We start from the raw sequence: 21,681 nt of genomic DNA on the forward strand, positions 1-21,681 counted from the left end.
CCTGGGCCATCTTCCACAACTCCCAATTTCTCTGTCATGCTCCTGAGCAGCACAGCATCCATCATTAGCTGGCCCTGCTCGTGAGCAGCACAGCACCCATCATCAGCTGCCATCACAGCAGCGGACTGTCAGAGGGATCCTTAGGGAGGTGAGAGGGCTGAGGCAAATGTGGGTGCAAGACCTCGCACGCCTTTGTGCCCTGCAGATGGGGGGCACCAGGCCGGCCTTCTGAGGCAGGGTCTGCGCCGGCCCCTGCTCTCAGGTGGGCAGTGCAGTGTCTGCTGGTCGGGATGTGCTTTACTGTAGGCAAAAGACCTCTAGATGTTCATCAACCTGCATGTTTGGAACGAATGCTATGTTATCTTAAGAAATGCAGTCAGTTAAGCCTCCATGGGAGCAGTTGCAGTTGAAGAGGTTTAAGTCATAGCAAAGGATAATTAATTTGTTCATTAAGGTTATTCTTCAGAATGCCTATACCTCAAAATACCAAATTATGACACAGATTCTAAAATTAATAACTGAACTGATTTCATTGAAAGCACTCTCTAGAGAAAAGAAGAGGGGGGTGATGTTTATAGCACTCATTTCTAAGGATCAGTTGCAAGGCAGCTTTCATAGAGGCTGCAGGAATAGCACAGCTTTCCATTGCCTTCTCTGTGGCAGCTCAGGAGCTCTTGGCTTGGAGACCCGCAGCCCAGCCTTGCAGTTACAGGACTGCAGCCATTCCCTTTTTGGTGGGTTCCTTAATTCCTTTTACTCTGTTGGGCACTATTTCTTCTTTGTTCCTAGAAAATGAAAGCACCATACGCTCAGCAATCTGCATTCATTGTCTTTCATGAAAAATTAAGGAGTAGCCTATAAGGAAGCACTTTAATTGCTAGACAATGTCTGCTATACTGAAGTTATTTCCTGTTTAATGCTGTCTCCAGCTTGCACAGTAGCTGTCAGTCATTGAAAATAAACTTTTTACAGGAGCTGGATCTTCTCTCCCTCCCATTTTGAAACCACCTCCATTTCTTTTCATGGTGCTGGATCTAAAATTAAACAGCTGCGTCTTGGAAATAGTTTGTCAGGTATTTCACACAGTTTATGAGAAGTTAAAAAAAAAAAATGAGTGGAGAATAAGAGAAACACAGGTCTATCTCAGGTAAAATTGCTGAGGGAAAGATTGCTCTGTCTACCATTTCATTAATTTTAATATTAATCAGTGTCCAAATCCATATTATTATTTCAGTATTCTTAGTCCTAAACCGGTATCTGCAGACGTATCTGCTAAGGCCCTTGTCCTTAGCAGCTCAGGCTGAGGTGTGTGAATGCATCCCGCGGGCAGTAGCTGAGGCACTGGGCAGCAGGACAGGCCTGGCTGGGCACAGTTACCAGTTGTTCTGGATTTCTGCAGGAACACTGACTGGAAGGAAGAGGATCGGTGGGTTTTTCAGACTGTCATCAATCAGTATCCGAGTGATCTCCAGCAGAGAAGGACTCTGTACCTTGATATGCTGCACAGATGTTTTCCTCACAAGTCTAGGCACGAACTGGTTAGTAGAGCTCAAATGTGTGCATTCCTACAGAAAGCTTCCGGTAGCGTTTGTATTAAAAATGCCTAGCAAAGGTTTTTCTTTCGTAAGTTCTTAATTATTGGTTTTATTCTGCACGGTGAAGATGAGATGTCCCTGTCTTTAAAATCCACGAACTTGAAAGCCGTTCACTTCTTGATCGCGGCTTCAAAATATGCACTGTGGGGATTTTATAGTTCCACAAGCCCTTGCTGCCAAGTTCACAAAATTAGTTTGCTAGCATTGCTTTGCTGTACCATTTTATAGCTATGTCACACTATTCAGCTTCTCTTGTTATTTTTATTTTTTATGAGGATGTATACCACTGTCACACCGTCTAGGAATAGTTATTTTAATTGGCTTGTGGCACACATACAGCAGGAAGAGCGAAAAGATATCTCCTGCTCTCAGGGAGAGGCTATTTTTATATTCATAATGTGCTTCAAATTGATTGCTGATTCCTTTTACACTCCACAGTGAATAAGCACATAGCGGGTAATGGAGAAACCCAGTTCAAGGCCAGAATACTTCAGGATGTCATAGGGAAAGCTGGAGTCTTTTTTTACCTCTGCATTTATTTTTAGACCATCTACTTTCTTGTATTTGAGGAGTGCCTGCTACAAAGCAGTGACAATGAAGTGATAGAGATTTATGGCATGCTCTCACTGACGGCGAAGTTCTTGTGGACTTCGGAACTTTTGCATGTGATAACTGGGCTAAATAATGATGTGCTTTGTACAGTGTTTGTGTGTTTTTCACCATAGACATTATTAATGGGCCTCTCTAATTCTTTGGGGGGGCATTTAAAATTTAAAAATCGTAATTCCGCATTGAATGCAGTGTTTATATTGTCATAACAGGTACAGAAACGTTAGAACAGTACTAAGAATCTATTCTTAGAACGTTTATTACATTAGCATAACTAACTAAACTTAGAACCTTGTCTACTTCCTTCTCTCTGAAGAAGAGTGGGTCACTGGACAAGCAGTGGGTGCTTGATTCAGCAGCAGGTCATCAGAGTGACCTGCTTTTAGATGAGCAACCTGCTCATTTCAGGAGTTTCTTAGTGTAGTTTAGCTGCTTGCTAGCAAGGCTCACCTGAGTTTGAGGCAGCAGTGATGGCTGTGTGAACCTCTGATGAGGTGACCATATAAACAGCTGAGCAGAGAAGAGCTCCAGAGGGAGGGATACATTTAATCTCCAACCAGCTGCAAGCCCATGGGAAACCTGTGAGCCAGGCACCAGCTGAGTCAGCATCCCCTTGTCTTCTGCTAAAAGCCTGGAAGGGAGCATCAGGAATGGGCCTCTAGAAGCTTGTGAGCAGAAGGCCATCTCTAGAATGTTCATCCTTGTAGTTCGTATTTTTGGGGGATGTAAGACAGGTCCAAGTTTCTAATGCCACAGTCCGTGCAGCCTCACCCATTACTGCTTCTGTCAACGGTATGAAGCATGAATGTTCTTTGGAACCTCACTGACTAAAATCAAAGAAGGAGTATTTAGGATGAAAAACTGTATTATTAATGGCAGTATGCTGCTTGGCAAGCTAAAAGTCTGTTTGTAAGTGTCCTATTGGGAAAGAAAAAGTGAAGCTAATTCTCATCTGTACTACATCAATGCAACTGCTTTACATGGTGTTCTGTTTCTCTATAGGAGGTCATAATTTGCTATGAAGAGCCTCATCTAACTAAAAGCGCTTGGTATTTTTGATGATGTATTGAAAAGACCTACTTGCATTTTATGTATTCTATGACAGCATTTGTATTCTAAGAAAGCATTCTGTTTATTTGTGTTCCAAAAGTACTGTTCAGAAAAGAACAGTGGGATATCAGAATACTGAAGTGCTGTGTGGTGGAGGAGACAACAGGAAGGATGGCAGTGCTAGGATGGCCTGCCAGTGTTGGAAGGCTGCTGCAGAGCTAGCATCAGGCAGAATGCTTTCAGGCTCTCGATTGTGATTCCATGCAGATATTGGAGATACAGTAATTATGCCAATGATACTCAAGATTTGCAAAACATTTTATTGATTTTAATTTTCAAGCTTGTCTGAAATGCATTACTTTTTTTTTAGGTTACTCATGAGAAAGCTTGGGATTGTTACAATTTCTTTAAGAATCAACGCAGAGTCTTGATATTAAGTTGGACTCAAGCTAGGAAAGCATTCATCCTGAAGGCGGTGATGGCTGTTGCTGAAGCCTCTGCTGCTCGGGAGGCAGAAGCGGAATCAGCTATTAACAGACAAAAGCAACAGGAGATCTGTGCTGAGCTGAAAGCCAAGGTAGGATCTGTTATAAAGATAGCTCATACAAGCTCGGTTTTTACTGCCAAATTCAAAATGAATAGAAGCAAAAAGTGTTCTAAAAGTTACTGGTTTTAGATGAAAAAACTAAGATGACCATCCTGTTTTCACCAGTGTTATTGAATCACTTCGGCCAATTTAAAAAAAACAAAAACAAAAACAAACAACAAACCAAAACAGAGAACAGGGTGAACCGCAGTCTGTTGGTGCAGGTCAGTGCGTTTGTGAGGCTTGACTTGAAAATGGTTTTGAAGATTCTCCATTTCATTACCCATAGGGATCCTTGTTAGCATTGTATTCCTTCTACCAGCTCTTGAAATTAGTTTGTCTTTTATTGATTAAGAATTTGATCATCTAGCTCAGTTTAGGCCTTACTATGAGTTTCGTGCTGTGGGTATAATCTCTGTATAAACAGGAATCACATTTGTTTTGGTGGATTTTTAGCACCACCTCAGAGTCTGATGAACTACTATTTCTGAACTATTGGAAGAACAAGATCTATTCTGCTGTTTAGAATATGAGAGGCTGCAAGCAAGCCACCAGGCGTGGAGGTCTGCCACCATAGTCTGTTTCTTTTTAACCCTGACAAGCCACAAAATATTTTAGTTTTAGTTAAACCTCATGCACTTTGAGGAACAATGTCATAATTGCTTTCAACACTAGAATCTTCTGAAGTGGTAGTGAAGCATCACTTTCACCAGTCTTTTAAATGAACACTGGTTTGTTTTCAGAGGCATAACAAGTACGTGCCTTCCCTTCTGTTTACTTTTCAGGTTGTAGAAAGAATTCTTAAAAATTGGCTCCATCACTTTTGCCCCTGTTGTGAAACAGAGGTTTCGCAGTATTCTGAAAGGTGATTTGCTGTGTGAAGAGGTGAGAAAGACTTATAGGGCAAAAGGGCATTTATTCCAGAATTTTGCATTTTATGAGCCAGTCTTCTTTTTCCTCCTCAAAAAGTAACAAAGTGTTATGTTACCTCCACCTAGCTGAAGATTTTCACCCATGCGTTGAACATTGCCTCCAAGTCCTTAGGTTCTGACCTCCTGTTTCCGTAACCAGGAACTGTTTGAAACTTAAGCCTATTAGTGCTATGCTTCTCAAAAGCTGCTTTCAAAGGTGACTTTGTTTTAAAAAAATAAAAGAGGGTGAAAGTCTGATCAAAAACAATTCACCCCTTTCCCAGAAGAAAGGAATCGAAACGGCGCAGCGTTTCCGCTAAAGAAGAACATCATTGTGACCTGCAGCTGAAGGGCTGCAGGATGGAAGGAGAAATTGGGCAGCTGTTCTGAGGGAAATCATTCCGAACGTATGCATCTGTGTGTTTTGTCTGGATTTGAGGCTATATGCATCTGAAAGTTTACACATTACCTAGTGGCAATTCCTTCAGCTGGCTTCTGCTTGTAGTGTGAAGTGTGCAGCTAAGGAAGGGGTGCCACAGAAAGGGGCTACTAAGAAGTAACTCTGGGAGTTAAATATTCATAGAGGAAAATCCATCCTGATGAGCATCGTTGAGGTGAGATTAAAAATAAATTTGTCTCTGCAAAGGAAGGCCTGTAGAGCTGAAAACCAGGTGTAGGATTGTTCTAATCCTTATTGTCATTAGCTGGCTTACTGTTCTGCATTTCAGTGAGTTCAGCATAAGGAGGTCTCACGCATACCACTTTCCCAGAGGGAAAAAATGTACTTTCTGAATGATTTATCTGTCTACATATTTTTTTTATTATTGTCAGTAATAGCCACATAACATCACCCAACATTTATGCATATTCTGTGGCAGTAACAAACCAAGGCATAGCAAACGACCTAATGAACACATGATTTAAAGCTGGTTTAAATGCACAAGAGGCAACTGTGCCATCGATGAGACTCAGCCTCGTGGATGACTGTAGATGGCACAATGATTAAAAAGTAAAGCAGCAGAGAAGTTACGTTCTTTCTTGCAGCAGTTCTTACTTGGGAATGGGTTGTTAAGTTTGTATCCCATATTTCATTTCCCAGAAAATCTCTGAATGTCCTCACCAGAACTCGGGAACTTCTGGTGTAATAAATCATGAGAGCCATTCATCCAAGTGAAATACGGTGTGAAATGAGCAATGCTAATGAGGATAAACTCTCTTGTCCTTAAAGATCCTTAAGTTTCTGATATCTGTCTTTAACATCTCCATTTGTCCTGGGGAAGGGAGACAGCAGAGCCGTGGGGGGAAATGTACCCTAAATGAGCAGTAGGGTTACATTTCATGTTCTTTACAGTGTGTGCATTTGGGTTCTGTAGAAGACGCTGTGTTTCAGTAAAATCTCTCTTCCTAAACAACATAAAGAGAAGCAAATTGTTCTGTCAAAAGGCAGGTAGGCAATGAGGTGAGAGTGACCTTTTAGGAGGATTGGCAGAGTGCTCCTCACAGTTGGTGCTTGATGGCCTGAACTACTCACTGTTCTGCATCTACAGATTGCATCCAGGTGTTGTGCAGGTATTCAGAATGTTATATTCTATTGAACTTATTTTAAAATATTTTAATCCAGTTCTCTGCACCTTCATATAATGCAAGTTATAAAGGACAGTCAGCAGAGGACCTGCAGAAGTGCACAAAAGGGCAGCTCAGTCTCAAGTGAATGGTGCACAGGGTGAACTTGTTCTTCCTTAGCATAAAGCAGAGCGTCAGTTTTCCTTTGTATCTTTTCTCTCTTTGTGCTCTGGGGTTAATCCCCACTCTAGTGCTAGAATCTTTTACAACAGGCTTTTAATTTTTGGAGAACAATTTATGCATTCCTTATCCTAACAGAAACTAAGATAATAAATTGATTGAAAAAGGAGTCTAGTTAGGTGGAATTAATGGGAGTATTAAAATCATGTAAAGCGTGTTGAATATTGGCTTTCTTCTTTTCCTTTCCTGTATAATAAGAAGGGATTTTATTTATTTTTTAATAAAATATCAGTAAACTTAGAGAGAAGTGTTGTACCTCCTTATTCAGTCAAATCACTGATTTGAATGAATGACTACCAAATGAGGTCAGATTATGCAACAGAATGTTTGTCTGCTTTTAAATTCTGGATATCTGTCAGTTGTAATGCTTTGTCTGTAATTTGATAATTTTGCAGGAAACAATTTTTAAAATAAGTAGTGGGACATCTGTAATTCATAACTTATTATTATTTATTGATTGATGAAAGTGTAGGGTCTGAGTCCCAAACCAAACACATCTGGCTTCTACAACTGGGAACCTTTCCTGGCATAAGAAGAGACTGAATGCTGGATGCAGCTCATGTTAGCCAGAATGATCTCATTAAGATCTATAAAGATTGGCTATTTTGCACCAGTTCAGGACTTTTTGCTTGTCAAATTTATTATTATTGTTATTTCTGTGCAGTATGTACAGTACATAAACCACTTATAGGCTTTGTCGGTGACTTCTTAGTTCCGCAGTGTAATGACTGGAGTTTACAGACATCTATGTTATGTCCAGGACTCCATGATCCCTGTGGGTCCCTTCCAACTCGGAGTGTTCCGTTGTTCTGTGATTCTGTGGATCCAGAGTTTTCTTTCTCGGCAGGATGGAGCAATGGCCGTTGATGCACCCAGTTCCCTTCCTAGAAATGATAGATACAAGGAACTTTTCATAAGCTGGTTTTCAAATACAGGTGTTCACTCAGTAAGTATGTGATAAAGCTGAGGGCTGTAGGACATTACAGCACTTCTCCATACCCAAGACTTAGAAGCTCACCAGAGATGAGCCAGCTCTTGGCTCTGAGCATGTTTTCAGTCCAGAGCTAATCAACCCAGATTTTTTAGCTTGAGGTTAGTAAAACATTGACAAACTGCACAGCTTTTGGGTCAGATCAAGATTGTACGTTTTAAGCTTGAAGCATATGCAGAGTTTGTCTCTGCCTGCTTTCCATGCTTTTCTTTTTCCCCTCTTTTTCCCTGTGCCTCCAGTATTTTTTCAGTTAATTATGTTATTTCTGATTATCAACCTTTCTGTTGCAATCTTCTTGCAATATATTATGTAACGTTTTATCTGAGATTTAAGGGTTTAGTAGCTCAGATGTTTTTTCTTACCTCCTGGTGCAGTTCACACCTCTTTGTTATGGTGATGTTACTGTGAGGCCAATTTATAACGGAGAGAGTCATTTAACTTCGCCCTTGTTCCATATTCGCACAGTAGAAGGAGTTCATAAAGCAATCTGTAGTGTGTAGAAAGCAAACATTCTTGTACTGCAAATGAAGAAATAATTGTTCTTTTTTCTAATTAAGAAAAAGTCATTAGGAGGATGTGAATATAAATAAACAGATGGTTATTGGGTTATCCAGATCTTTACATTTTACTTCAGAGGGACTGAAGAAATACTAATCTGAGAGAAACAGAAGTTCAGGCTTCACTTTTTGCTTGTTCCATGAATTATTTACAGAGTAATTTATAACCACGTGTTCTTTCTACTTGCAGTGATTTACTCCTGTTGTTAGTTGCACACAACATGTTTTATGTCTGCTAGTTATTACAGGCAGTGCACAGGGACTGCAAGCGATCAGCTCAGTGTAAGCGCTGAGTTACCAGATGAGCCACAGCAGTGGACACCCTGCTCTATGCCAGTGGGAAGCAAATTAGTTTTAACTGCCTTTCCAGTTTGCTCAGGCCTCATGACCGTAATTAGAATTCACACTATAAAAGTCAGCATACAGATTTGAGAACACATTTTTGTTGCAGGATTATGCTTTCATATCCCTCTTTCTGCTATAAGCATTTTTATCGCTGAAGAAAGCATCTATGGTTCTATTAATTATGAAAAACTACTTTTATTCACATTCTGTGTTTTAAATTAGATCTTTTCTTGTGGCAGATATGGACTTTTATGGGACAAAATTAATGCTAGTGCCAGTAGTTTTGATTTTCTCTTTTATTTCTTGCAGACTTTGCAGAGAGAAGCCTGTGGAGCACAAGCTGCTCAAGGGTACCAGACAAACTCTACTAGGGGTGTGAACTTTTGTTGTTAATGTCAGAAGAGAAATTCACTCTGTGATTAGAAAAACAAACTTGCAGATGTATTATTTCTGAGTTATCTCATTACCAAATGCTCTAGCAAAGGATTTTTCATAGGTCTCATGTAAGTCAGTTGAAAGCAGCTTGTCCCACTTGCCTGGGATGTCGTATGAGGCCCTGTGGAGTCTGGAGGTTGCTGTTCAGAAGAATGGGAGGTGAAAGAACTCCCGCTCTGGAGGAGAAGAGGGAAGGGTTTGGTTAGAGGTGAAAGTTACTGGAGATTTCAGCCCGCCATCTGTTAGTATCACAGTGTTTTGTTGTTCACATACTGCTGACATCACTGGCCACTGTTGCTGTAACTTCTCACTTCTGCTGATCAGCCCAGGAGATGATGCGCTCTCTGAAAGGAAAGGTGCATACAAATGTTCCAGATACAGCTCTAGGAGATTCTGAAAATGTGTTGCTAGTTTGGGTGATTTTATAAGGTTGAAAGAATGAACTCTCAGGATATGGAAATGGAAAAATTTCCCTTTTTTCCCATTTTTTGTTATGACTTAAAGTACTGACTTCATCACACCAGCAAAGATTATTAGAAATTCTTGCTTAGAATGTGAATTCTAGGTGCTTGTTTTATCTGTGCAGCATCAGCTCTGGAGCTGTGTGCAGTCATCCTGTGGCACTTCTCCTCTCAGCCATTCTCTGAGTTTTGCTTTGTAGCAGCCCAGTTTACAAAGGTGAGTTTTAGTTTGAGCTGTTCCATCCGAGCCTCTGAATGCGAGTAGTCGTCCTCTGCCCCTGTTTGTCTAGCTAAGTAATCCAGCTGCTTGAAGGATCTTGGGGCCGAGTTTGTTGTTATCACCTAGGCAACTTCAATATCTGCTTCTAATGGCAGCCAGTGTTTCTTAGTAGGAAACACTGTATATGGTGTAACATTAGCTTAGTTAACTTAGTGGGAATTCCTAAGGAAAATCTCCTCAGAACTTCATCTGTCATTAAAAGAGATATATCTGTAATATTAAGTGCATGGTAAATACGTTACTACTATTCAGACTTCAAGTAGTTTGCAGTGTACTTTACATGATTGCAGTATAGAACATTGTAATAATGAACTGAAAATAGATACGTATGCATTCTGTTCAGCACAGCAATTTAATAATTCACTTGGCAAGAGCTCCTCTAACAGCACATGGACTGTGAAACATACTTGAAATGCCAGTTGTAATTAAAAACTTTCCAAACTGAATGTTGGCAGTACTTGTACTGCTAAGATGCAAGTTTCTTTGTGAAACAGACAACAGGGGATCCACTTTTCAGTGTAACTTTTAATATTAGTTTAACCACCTTTTTTTTTTTTTAATTATTAAACAAAGCATTTACTGCTGACACAGTGAGATCTCCTGTTAAGTTTTTGCACTCCTAAGAAGGGAAGAATGCAATTTTTTTGGTGCATTCTATGGTCCCAGATTATTCTTTAGTGGATCATCAGAAACGCTGTTAAGGGTTGTTTTTCTTCTTCAGACCTGTATCTGTTCTCCTCTGGAGGAAAATCCCAATGAACGCAGTGGTTTTTCTTGAAAAGCTTGGAAACTGAGTGTCCTGTAGTCACTTGTAAACTATTGTAAAGTATTAGAATGTATGCCACAGAGGTTCCATTTCTCTGCCTGCCCTTTCTTGTTGTTGACTTTGCAGCAGGACCCAGAGGCTCTCAGATAGGATTGGGCTCCACAGAGTTATGAGCTGTACAAATATGTAGTGAAGCGTAGTTTGCAAAGTGAATCGCAGAACTGCACAGTGACGGGTTTGCAAAGGACCGTAAAGCCCATCCAGTTCCAAAGCCCCTGCTGTGGGCTGGCTGCCTCCCAGCTCAGGCTGCCTGGGGCCCATCCATAGTCTGGCTTACCTCCAGGGATGGGGATCTCAGCTCAGGGCAGTGCCATGGCCTCACCACCCTTTGAATAAGAAATCTCTTTCTAGAATCTAACCTGGATCTACCCTTTATTACTTTAAAGCCATTACTTCTTGTCCTATCAATGCAATCCTTGATGAAGAGCCCCCTGATGTATTGAAAGGCCCCTATGAGGTCTCCCTGGAGCCTTATCTTCTGCAGGCTAAACAACCCCAGCTCCCTCAGCCTGTCCCCACGCAAAGCTGTCCCAGCGCCCTGAGCATCCCCAGGCCCTTCTCTGGACCCACTGCAGCAGGTCCATGTCCTCGTGCTGGGGGTCCCAGAGCACTGCAGGGGACTCAACAGAGAGGCACGGCCACCTCCCTGACCTGCTAGCCACACTTCTGTTGATGCAGTGCAGGATACAGTTGGCTGCATCAGATACACGTGAAGGTTTGATTTCTACACGAGGCAGCACACCAGGTCCCTTTTTGTCATGAGTCAAGGCAGTCTAGCTCCTTATTTCACAAGCTGTGCCAATGCTAGCCGGAATCTGATTTGAAATCTGGCCTGTGCCTTCTTTGGGTGGTGCTTTCTGAGAAGTTCCCCTATACAGGCATTCTGACTGCAGCGTAAGGTGAGACCATGAGACCAGAACTAGCAGAAAGATGGTTGTAATGCTCAAATGTGGTTTAAAAACTGAATCATTTTGACGTTAGACTCAGTTGCTCAACGCCTAGTTTTTGGAATCTCTTACATAATAGAGCATTTTAATTTAGCTTAGTTTAGTTGAGAGCATTTTATCCTAAATGACTTCAGCAGTTCATTTGGGGCAGACATGACATAGTGCCAACCTACTGAACCGCCTCTCAAAAATATTTTGCAAACAGTCACTTTCTGCTCTTGCCAGTTTTTCCTTTTTTGTTGCAACAGCAAATCGCTTTTTAAGGAACGTGACTCTTCTTTTGCCTTAGTGGAAGGCATTGATCGGATGAATGTGGGAGTGGGCAGGGATGGTGTAACCTAATTTCATGTGCTGCCTCCTGGAAAGAGTAAATGGGTATTGAGGGGAAGTATGATATAATGAAACTTTCCTTCCTTCTGCTCATTCTGTTCTATCTTCTTGTTCTGCAATGCACTCATACACCTGGAAATCCTAACTAGATTAGATGAAAGTGGAAAGCAGATTATATCCACTGAGTAAATGCTTGTGTTTAGTAGTGATTAGGGCAATGCAGATAGCACTGGGGAAAGCAGTGGAGGTAAGCACTGTATTTATTATTGATGTGCATCAGTTTTGGCTGGTAAACATTTTTGCATGTTTTGTGATGCAGATGAGTGAAATCCTGTATTTGATGCTTTGTTATGCCCACTTATTTGTATGTAACCTGCTGAAAATCTCGATCATACCCTGATAGTGATCTCTGCCATGAATGAAAGGACACTAAGAGAAGAGTTATATGCATGTAACTAGGGAGAGACTACGACTTGTCATGAGGCTGGTGTAACATACGTGCCATGAGTGCAGTTGCTAACCAAAATGAACAAGTAAGGAAGCTTGAGATGTTTTCAGACTAGTTTTGGTATCTTTAGTATCAGATGCAATGTACTGATTTATTGCCATAGGCTTTCCTTTAATCAGTTACCTTGGTGACAGGCTCTGTGTTGGGACACTTCTGATTGTAAATATGTACTGAGATAGATAGAAGTTCCCCTGAAGTTTCAGTTAACTGCAGATTTAGTAAAACCTTTTTAATGGTTCAGCATGCTAACTAATGGCTGAAATAAAACAAATGAAAGAGATCCTGGTAAGTAGGTAATTAATATCTGGAGAAGGTCAGTCAGGCATCAGGAGGGTTCTCAGACTTAAAGGAGGCTGAAGCTGCAGCACATCTTGACCCCACTTAGGCTGGCACTTGTCATTATTCTAAGGAGCTTGAGGCGAATGCAAAGCAGGGATAAGGAAAATGCAAGCTTAGAAAGGCAATTTTTGGATATGTATTTTAACTCTGGCTCACTTAAGTTCAGAGTATCTCAAGTAGTGTTGTTATTACAGCAGTTTAAATTTTCTGTCAGTTTCCCAGCAGTTTATTTTAGCCCCAGTCTGCACACACGTCTCACAGATTTCATTCTTCCTTTGTTTTGTTGTTAGATTTGAAAGCTTCATGAATGTGTTTTTGTTTCAGTCTGTTTTGCTGTTTCGAACATGAAGTGGAAATGGCTGCATGTTCTTCCACGTTCATGTTCTAACGCTCCTGCTTAAGCTCTGGCAGGCTGAAAGGGCTGGGTTTTATGCTTGTTTTTTTTTTTTCTTTTTAGGAGTGAAAGGGTAATTTTACCACTGCCAAAGAAACTGCAGTAAATGTTTTTTTGTTTGTTTGTTTGTTTGTTTTTACTTATATAGCCAAGATATGAGCTTCTACTAAGGGAATGTTTTCAAAATTCTGAGGAGAAAGATCATCTATAAAGAGTAGCATCTGTGCTGAGGAATACAGCAGTAATGTTTTAACATTTTCTTTCCATAGTATACAATTCTGAATTCCAGCTCAAAATCCTTTCTAAGAATAGCCAAAATAATAACAGTAAAAAAAGATAGCTGTCTCTGTGCTGTCTGCCATTATGTGAGCACACACTCAAATCCCCACTGGTGTTTGCTGGCACAGCTTGGTCCTGTGCATTTCAAAGTATAAGACTCACTCACTCCCACTGCAGTTCTTAGCTTTGGGAATGGAGCTGAAGCTGGAAAAGGTTGTATGCGCTCTGGGAGAATAACAACGCAATGGGACATCAGCTTGAAGATGCCCTGGGTCTATTGGCTGCAAAGAGGAAAGCAGAAGTGCTGTCTCAGCACAGAGGGGTGAACATGGGATCTGTCCTGCAGAGATCTGCTCACTGGGGGATACGGACCGCCAGCGCTCTGGGTGTCCAAACAGAGGCCTTGCATGGGAATGGGAGAGAACGAATGGTGCGCGGTGCAGCCGGTGAAATGCATTAAAGATGGCAAAATGCAAACGAGATGCTTTACTGCCAGTATGCAAGTACCCCCAGTAGTATAGAAAGCCAGGTGAGGAATGGCTGCAGGCTCACTCTTTTGAGGAACGTGGAGGTCTGCTAACACTTCAGAAAACCATTGCCAAAAGAGCTGGCAAGCCAGCAGCAGGGAGACAGCGTTAATCCCATTGAAAGCCACGCGTAGCAGATGAGCTGCTCGCGACAGCGCCGGGGGAAGTCGGGGCTCCCCGCTGCGAGCAACGCACTGCAGGGCACGGGAAGCAGTCACTGCCTGCTGACACGGCCCGTTCAGCAGCACGCAGCGGTGCCTCGCGGTGGATTCGGGATGCTGAGCAGGATCCGTCCCGCGCGGGCAGCCTGCCACAACGCGGGCAGCCGGGGCCGTCAGCTGGGGCTGCCGAGCAGCGCACGGCTACGGATCTGGCTGGGGCCGCGCAGGGCATCGCGTCCCACTGCTCTGGGCTGGCACCGCACCGCGTGCTGGTCTACTTGCTCGGGGATCTTGGTACAGTCGTTCTTCTCTGGTCCTGAGGCTGCTCTGTTAGCTCGCTCCCCAGGTCTCTTCCTGTTTGCGCGTCCGCTTTACACCCACAGCGTTAATGCCTGTGCTGACTCCTCATTTCCGTCTGTTCCTCTCATTTGCTGGTTTTGTGATCATTTTCACTTTTCCCTGCTTGACTCACGGTCAAGTACTGCACGGAGCAATCAGGGCACTTCCGTGGGGTTGGGGTGGGGATAGTTAATGACAGAGGCTCAGACGATCGTTTGCCATTTCTCAGGCTACAGCAGCTTAATCCCGACTGTGTCCGTGCTTTAGAGAATGGCTGCAAGGCAATCAGCTGCGTTTTGCTTCTGAGGAATAACAGCTTTCCCTTCCTACTCCTGGGCACTGGCAGCATCTGTCAGGAGCGTTTCGCCAGACTGCCCTGAGTGCCACAGTACAGATCCCTTCATAAAGGAAATGATGGGGTCATTAAGAAACTTAATCATCACTGAAAGTCCAAGAGCTGGAAAGATTTAAGATCCGATGTTGCAGAGGTTCCTTTGGCAATTTTACTTAATCTTTCAGTATGTGTTCTTACTGCATAATACACAAGTCAGCTGTGATATAAATTAATATGCAGAAAGACAATGCTACCTGAATGGTTACGTATTGCTGACAGATTACAAATTTCAGTTTGAAAATGGATCACACGGGTTTCCTTAGCAGTGTCAGTTTAGCAGGATCACAACATTGCACACATTCTCCTGCACAGCTGTTTAAACAGTCTTTTCAATTCTTTCTCTCAGGTCCTACAGTGGAGAGCACAACAGGAGGAGGCAGCTGAGCTGGAAGCTGCTGTAGCTGCTAGAAGAAAAGAAAAGGAAGATGAGAAAGAAAGGCTACAGAAAAAGCAGGAAATGATTCGCAGAGCTCAGGAGAAAGAAGAAGTATGAGAAACTTTTTAAAGTATTTCTGCATTCGTGATTTACAACTGCCGTTAAAAGCTTTAGCTGATCTCACTGCTCTGTATTCTTGGAGCAGATTTAGTGTCAGTACGGAGATCAGCAGCCCGTGGAGTCCCGGTGCCTTCCCTTTTAGCCTTAAACCTGCCTCTGCTTGTGCATCTGTGTTACTTTGCTCCTAACAAAAGGGTCTCACAAAGACAGAGTTTGGAGCTATCTGGGTGTCACCCAGCCTCAGCACTGAGGCACCAGAGGCTTTGGGCTCTTACAGTCGTGTGCTTCTCAGCAGTGTGGCAAAGACTATGAAAGCTGCAGTTAAATATGCTGCAATGCAGCAAATGGGCTTTACAGCATGTTGTCTGCAAGACAGCGCTCTGCACTTTGCAGCACAAGGACCTTAAAAGTGAACCTGGAGCACAGCGATGCTATTAACCAGCTCAGGGTATCACAGGTCTGCAGGACATTATTCTAAGCACTTGTGGTCACCACTTAAATCTGAACTTCAACTTAATAGAAATCAGAAATAGGGAATATGGAGTGTTTATAAAATCAAATTGTCGCGTCTGTATTTCTGTTGACCTTTCTATTTGATGGATAGGAAACAAATTCAGGAGGTTTTAGTATTAAAATCGTGCCCTTTTTTCTGATTACTTTTGCAATGAAATCTGGCTTGCATAGAGTCCAATTTACCTGTGGAATATTTGCTAAGACTGCAAAATTATTTCTGGAACGAATAAGTAGGAGAATATTATAGGTTGTTATTGGCTGGTCTTTCAGATGCTGACGAGTGAATGAACTCCTTTAATGTAATGGGACTTCTCATGCTAACGTGTTTGTGAGGAGAGGCACTAAGAGCTGTGTTGTTATAACATGGCAGTTAGAAGAAGAGATAAGAAAGGCCTGAACTGTTTCAAGCAGAGTTGCTTTCAGGGTGTGTCTTGGAGGCTGTAGTGGCATCAGTCTGTGCCTCACTGCAGAAAGCTTGGGCAAATAGGAAGGAAAATGAAATCTTCATGTAAGTTATCATGTTTTCTCTTAGACTTTGTCTTCTTTTCTTTATGTACCCTCCTAGTTTCTGTGTGACGTGCCTTAGTGGGAGCAAATGTTTACTGATGGGACTAAAACATGGGCAATTAGACTCCCTAGTAACTGATGGAAACTCATTTCAGTAGATGTGTCTCTTGCAGTGATAGTCCTTGCAGAAAAAACTGAAGCTATCTATTTTTACAGCAATTTGCTTAAGTTATTACTAAAGCAATTTACTTTACAACACTTAGTAAAAGCAGAAAGGAGATGATAGCAGACCAGAATAAATGACTTGCAGGCTGCTGGAAACAAATGCCTTAGCAGAAAAACGGAAATAAAATCCTTCACCACTTGGATTTTCCCTATCTACTTTTATAGCACTCAAATATTTTTTCTGTGCTCTGTTTGAAGAGACACGTCTCTCTGCCACGACAAACGGGGCAAAAGCAGCAGCCCGTGCTGAAGGCTCCTGCTGGTAGTTGTGCACGACTGCTGAAGGGTTGTAGAGACAGTGCTGCAAAGGAGCACCGGAATGAAAGTGGCACCTGGAGAAAAGAAGCCGAAGCTTTGCTGAAGCCTTGCCTGCAGGTGGACTGCTGTCCACTCGTTAGTTCTCCTTGTTGTAAGTCCCCAGAGCCAACATTTGAAAAGCTGCCTAATTTCTGATCAGTTTTATTTGATTTGTGACTTCGCTGTTCTTGTCACGGCTTTGCATTTGCACACATCCAGGTTCTTGTCTAGCTGAAGAAGTTTCTGCTTACATTTGTCACCCGATCTTCTTCCTTTCCTGCCATGTATCTTAAAGATTATGGATGCATTCTTGGCAGAATACGTCCTCCTGCCAAGCTATCCTAAATCACATAGTTAGAAAATTGTCCAAAAGTCACTTCAATGAGATGTTTCTCTTTCCTTCTTAATACTCAGAATGCTTTCACTTTTCTGAAGAAAAAAAATTCAGATTAGAAGGGACATCAACAGCTCTTTAGTTCTGCTGAAAGTAGGGTCTGCTCTGAGGTCTGACCAGACAACTCATGGCTTTATACTTGTTTTAATTTGTTTTATTTATCCTTATTCTATTTATCTTTAAGACTATAATTTAATTATTATTTCAATTATATTTTATTATAATAATTTATGTTTAAGAGTATAACTTCAGATTCGAATGTGCAGAAAAGAACATTTATGTGTGTGAAAAAACAGACAGAGAAATCACCAAATCACAGAATGGTTGGGTTGGAAGGGACCTCAAAGGTCACGGATCTCCAACCCCCTGCCACAGGCCGGGCCACCAACCTCCACGTTTCAGAGCAGCCCAGGCTGCCCAGGGCCCCCTCCAACCTGGCCTTGAAAATCTTTCTCTTCAGAGCAGTCTCGGGTCAGCTTCAGTCAGTCTGGATTTTCTCTTTACTTTTGCTTTGCTTGTGGTAGTAGACACCATAGCTGAAGTTTAAAAACAGAAGTTCTACAAATACACACAGGGGAATTTTTCAAGATTATGTGCACTGTGTTACAAAACCACATTGTGCATAAGATTTTTTTCACACTGACATTTATTTCTGTGTAATTGCAGTTTGCTGATATCTTATTGCCCATTTAGGCTCTGGATTTAAAGCTACGAGCCAAGCAGGAAGCAGAAATCATGAGAACTTGTGCTGTTGTTATCCGCAGTCACTTTCCATATCGGAGTTTGCAGGGTGAGACGTGGTGGCATTTTGGCTGTGTCTGATGAATAGCGTGTGAGTGGGCTCAGCTGGACGTGTGATGGTGAGCCTCTGTGGTTCCACTGCCAGCACCACAGTGAGAGGTACAAAGGGGAGTCCGGATCTAATGGCAGTTTGCTTCTTTGCTGCAAGAAACGGTGCTGCTACTTTTCTTTTTGTTAAAGAACCAAATGCCTGCTCTTGCATTAAATGTGGAGGTTGGTGGCCCTGCATGTGGCAGGGGAGTTGGAGATTCATGATCCTTGAGGTCCCTTCCAACCCTGGCCATTCTGTGATTCTGTGATTAAGGCTTGTTCTGTAGAGCTGTCTGCTCTCACGCAGTGTTTATAGTGGCAGGTGGCTCTGTGAGCTGTGTTGACCTGACTGCCAGCAATGTTAATTTCATGAGTAAATATTTTACTTGTACATGTAGTTGTATACCTAGTTGTATATATTTTCCACCTTCCCCTTGCCTGTGGATAATGTCTGTGTGGAACAGCTCTCTGCCTATGCGCAGATGGGATAGCAGCTGTTTGAGGTCAGCAGTCGTATGTTTCATTTGAGTAAATGACATCTTGGGCTGCAAGGAAAGGCTGCAAACACGGCGTGTGGCCGCTTCTGTGTGCTGGGACAGCAAACCAGGAGGTGGAATATTTGTGATCGGTGTGACCGGGTGGGCAGGCTGCGTCAGATGCTTCCACTCCTAAATCTGAGAAGGGGTACAATGGCAATAGGTACAAATGCTCTGCTTCTTCAATTAGTCTGCAGATCAGACTTTCTTCCTGTGTATTTAAATACCGAATTTCAGAAATATCCATTGGCCTCTATTCAGATTATGAAAATTCCTTCAGACAGTGTGGGATGCAGAATAATTCCAAAAGAGAGAGTTTTGTTTTAAAAGTATTCCAAACAGGATTTGATAACCATTTTTATTAGAATGCTTCTCTGCAGTCCTTGTTTTCATGTTCTCCATGCATAAAGAATGCCCTAAGGAGACAAGTGACTTGTAAGTTAGCAATGCTGAAATAGAAGCACTGTTGGGAAGACCTGTGTTATTTTGAACCAGAACAGTTACAAATTTTGCTTCACGAGGTATACTGCATAAGAGGAGGAACTTTGCTGCGCCAGCTAACATCTCCAGGAGAGGCCTAAATTCAGTGTGATCAGTCAGTGACACAGATGATTGCAGCAATTGCCAGGAAATCCACTGCTTCTAACAGGTCCGGGGCTTCCTCAGTGAGCCCTGTGGCAGGGTGATGCACCATGCTGTGCTCTGGCTGTTTTTCTGTTTGTTGCTGATTTGAGGCACATCAGGGCATGTCATTATCTCTGTGTCCCAACTTGTCTTTTTCTTCTGGTACCTGCAAGTCGACTGGGAAGAAAAGGTAGAAATGAAGGAGTGGTTGACAAAGAGAAACTGCAAGTGTTACCACTTGTAGATCTGTCATGTCACCCCAGCTCTTCGTGGCTTGAGCAGAGGGCTCAGTGTAATGCAGAAAAGAAAACAGACAGTATATCATGGAGAGGGTGTGGAATCTGGCTTGTATTACTACATGTTGGTACTACTGTGTGTTACCAACAGGTAGAGGCAGGCCAGGCCAGCTGTGCTTCGTGCTAACAGGAGCCACGAGGTCAGGAAGTGCAGGAGATCACGGGCAGCAGCGTGTTGGGGTTTCCGTATGACAACTGACTGGAGGGCTGTGGTGCCAGTATGCATAACTGTTACTTCCCACAGCCAAATTAAGGTGCCATGACTGTCCCATCACCTTATGTGGGTTTAACTGCTTTATGTTATGAATGTAATCAAAGACTCATGGCACACACAGTACATTTTTCGGCCGCTGAACTTGGGCTCGTACACAGATTCCTGTCTACAGGTGTCCGAACTCTTCTTGGAAATTAGGCTTATGGACGGTCGTTGGTTTTTCACTGTTTGTTCAACTTCTAGGTTAAAAAATACTTGGCTGAGAAACAGCTGAAGTGGCAAGAACAGGAAGAAAAAGAGCTCCAACATTTGGAGGAATTAAGGAAATTAATGGCTAAACAAGCAATTAAAGACAGACAACGGTAAGATACATGACATGTGAATATACTGTCAGTAGGGACTTTTTACAATAGAATTTGTTTTGTTCTCCCTACCTTTCACATTAAAACAAAATCAAGTGCTTTTTTTCTTCCTGTTTGGTGGTTTCCCCACTTGACACGTGAAGGTTGCATCATGGCTGTATTCTGAATGCAATTTATTTCTCCTTTTAGATTAATTCAAATCAGTCACAGCATCAGAGCCATGTAAGCAATGAACAGCTGCAAACAAAGCAGGGCACACACATGAAGTCCAGCTCCCTTCATGCTCGCTGTGTTGTGGACGGGTAGCTGAACCTTCTGTGCTATTTTCCAAATTGATCAGATGTGTTTTTGTTTGAAGGCAGCAAGGGGAGCACACGAAGCATCTGCAGCCTTAAAGACACTTACCATCCTTTCAGAGAACCTTAAATTGTGTCCCTGAGCTTTGAGATAATCAAATAATTACTCAGTGTTGAGTATTCAGACCTAGTTTTAGTAAAAGCTGTTGCTCTTGCTCTGCGTGAAGAGCTCTCAGTTGTTGACACAGTAAATGGTACTGCACTGGATCAAGTATTTCCATGGAACTCTTTGCTTTCTTCTTCTCAAGCAAACTGCATTTAGGATTTTAACCAATGCCAGTGAGAAAATCTTGGTGGTGATTTCTGTATGTGGGAACCAGAATGCTTCTAAGGGTGGAACTGAAATACAAACAATGTACGTTGCAGCGCATTCCTGGTAGCTGCTGTTCGCTTGTTTGATGAATGGGCTGAGCCTGTCTGTGTTTCAACCTGTGCCAAGTCTTCTCTGCGGAATGTGGTCTCTAATGACCTGCAGAAGGAAGGAGGACCATTAAAAAGCCACTGTATGCAGTCTGGTTATAACTGCTCTCGAATCAAAAGTTTGCCTTTTTTACATGAAATGAGTCGCCAGGTGAGCAGACTAGAAATGGAATTAAAATAGGGATGAGGTTCAGTTGACTTTTAAAGACTGAAATTTATCGTAGTCATTCATGGTGAAACACTGCTTCCATCTGACTTTGCTACGGTGCCTCTCTGACAGCTGAGTTTAGGTTTATGCTGGGAGCACTCCTACACCTTGCCTCAAACGTACCTGGCACTGGTTTTAGCCAAGAGCAGAGGAAATACAGGGCTTGAATTACTGAGTTTTCAGCAGAACAGAATAGGAGAAAATGACTTTTCTTTAAACCTGTGCACTGCGGTGTGCCAGGCAGTTGGGGAGCGTTCTTTTCTTATGGTAATAAACGCTGCGGGATAAAATATAAGGAAATGGCACAGTTCATGAGGAATGCAGGGAGGAAACAATCATACCTTCAGGCTATTATGAATCAAAAGTCAGCAAATGCTCAGCATTATGTTTCCCTGAATCGGCATACTGTACAAAATAAAACAGTTTAAAGGAAAATGCTTGCTCTTTGCGGAGATTAATAATGCTCTGTGCTTTTCATCTCCGAAGCCTTCACAAATATTAATCAAATAGGGGCAGAGAGGTGTTTCTGTTACTAGGAGCTGTAGTGCTACTGGCACAGTGTCAGGCACGTGTTGTACTGAAGGCAGGGTGCTGGTGTAGTGATTTCACAGTGAAGAATTGCAGTCCTACAGCAACTCATTGTATCCTCACATGCTTAGCCTGTTCCAGAACACAACACGTCTTTAAGTCTTTGCAGAGCTGATTGTAAAAGATGGATCAGAGCAGCACAGCAAT

The 21,681-nt window shown here is 42.4% G+C and overlaps 1 protein-coding gene across 1 annotated transcript in view; it reads left to right on the forward strand.

Annotated features, from left to right (window-relative positions):
* Window positions 1–21,681, forward strand: part of CCDC148 (coiled-coil domain containing 148) — a gene marked incomplete at both ends in the record, with an annotated part of 35,261 nt that overhangs the window by 8,297 nt on the left and 5,283 nt on the right. The window contains 4 exons of the mRNA XM_079539292.1: window positions 1,400–1,538; window positions 3,625–3,831; window positions 15,014–15,154; window positions 19,844–19,962. Coding sequence (XP_079395418.1) covers window positions 1,400–1,538; window positions 3,625–3,831; window positions 15,014–15,154; window positions 19,844–19,962 — 606 coding nt within the window. The remainder of the gene's footprint in view (window positions 1–1,399; window positions 1,539–3,624; window positions 3,832–15,013; window positions 15,155–19,843; window positions 19,963–21,681) is intronic.

This window comes from Tetrao urogallus, assembly GCF_951394365.1.
Source record: "Tetrao urogallus genome assembly, chromosome: 8".
Taxonomy (NCBI): domain Eukaryota; kingdom Metazoa; phylum Chordata; class Aves; order Galliformes; family Phasianidae; genus Tetrao; species Tetrao urogallus.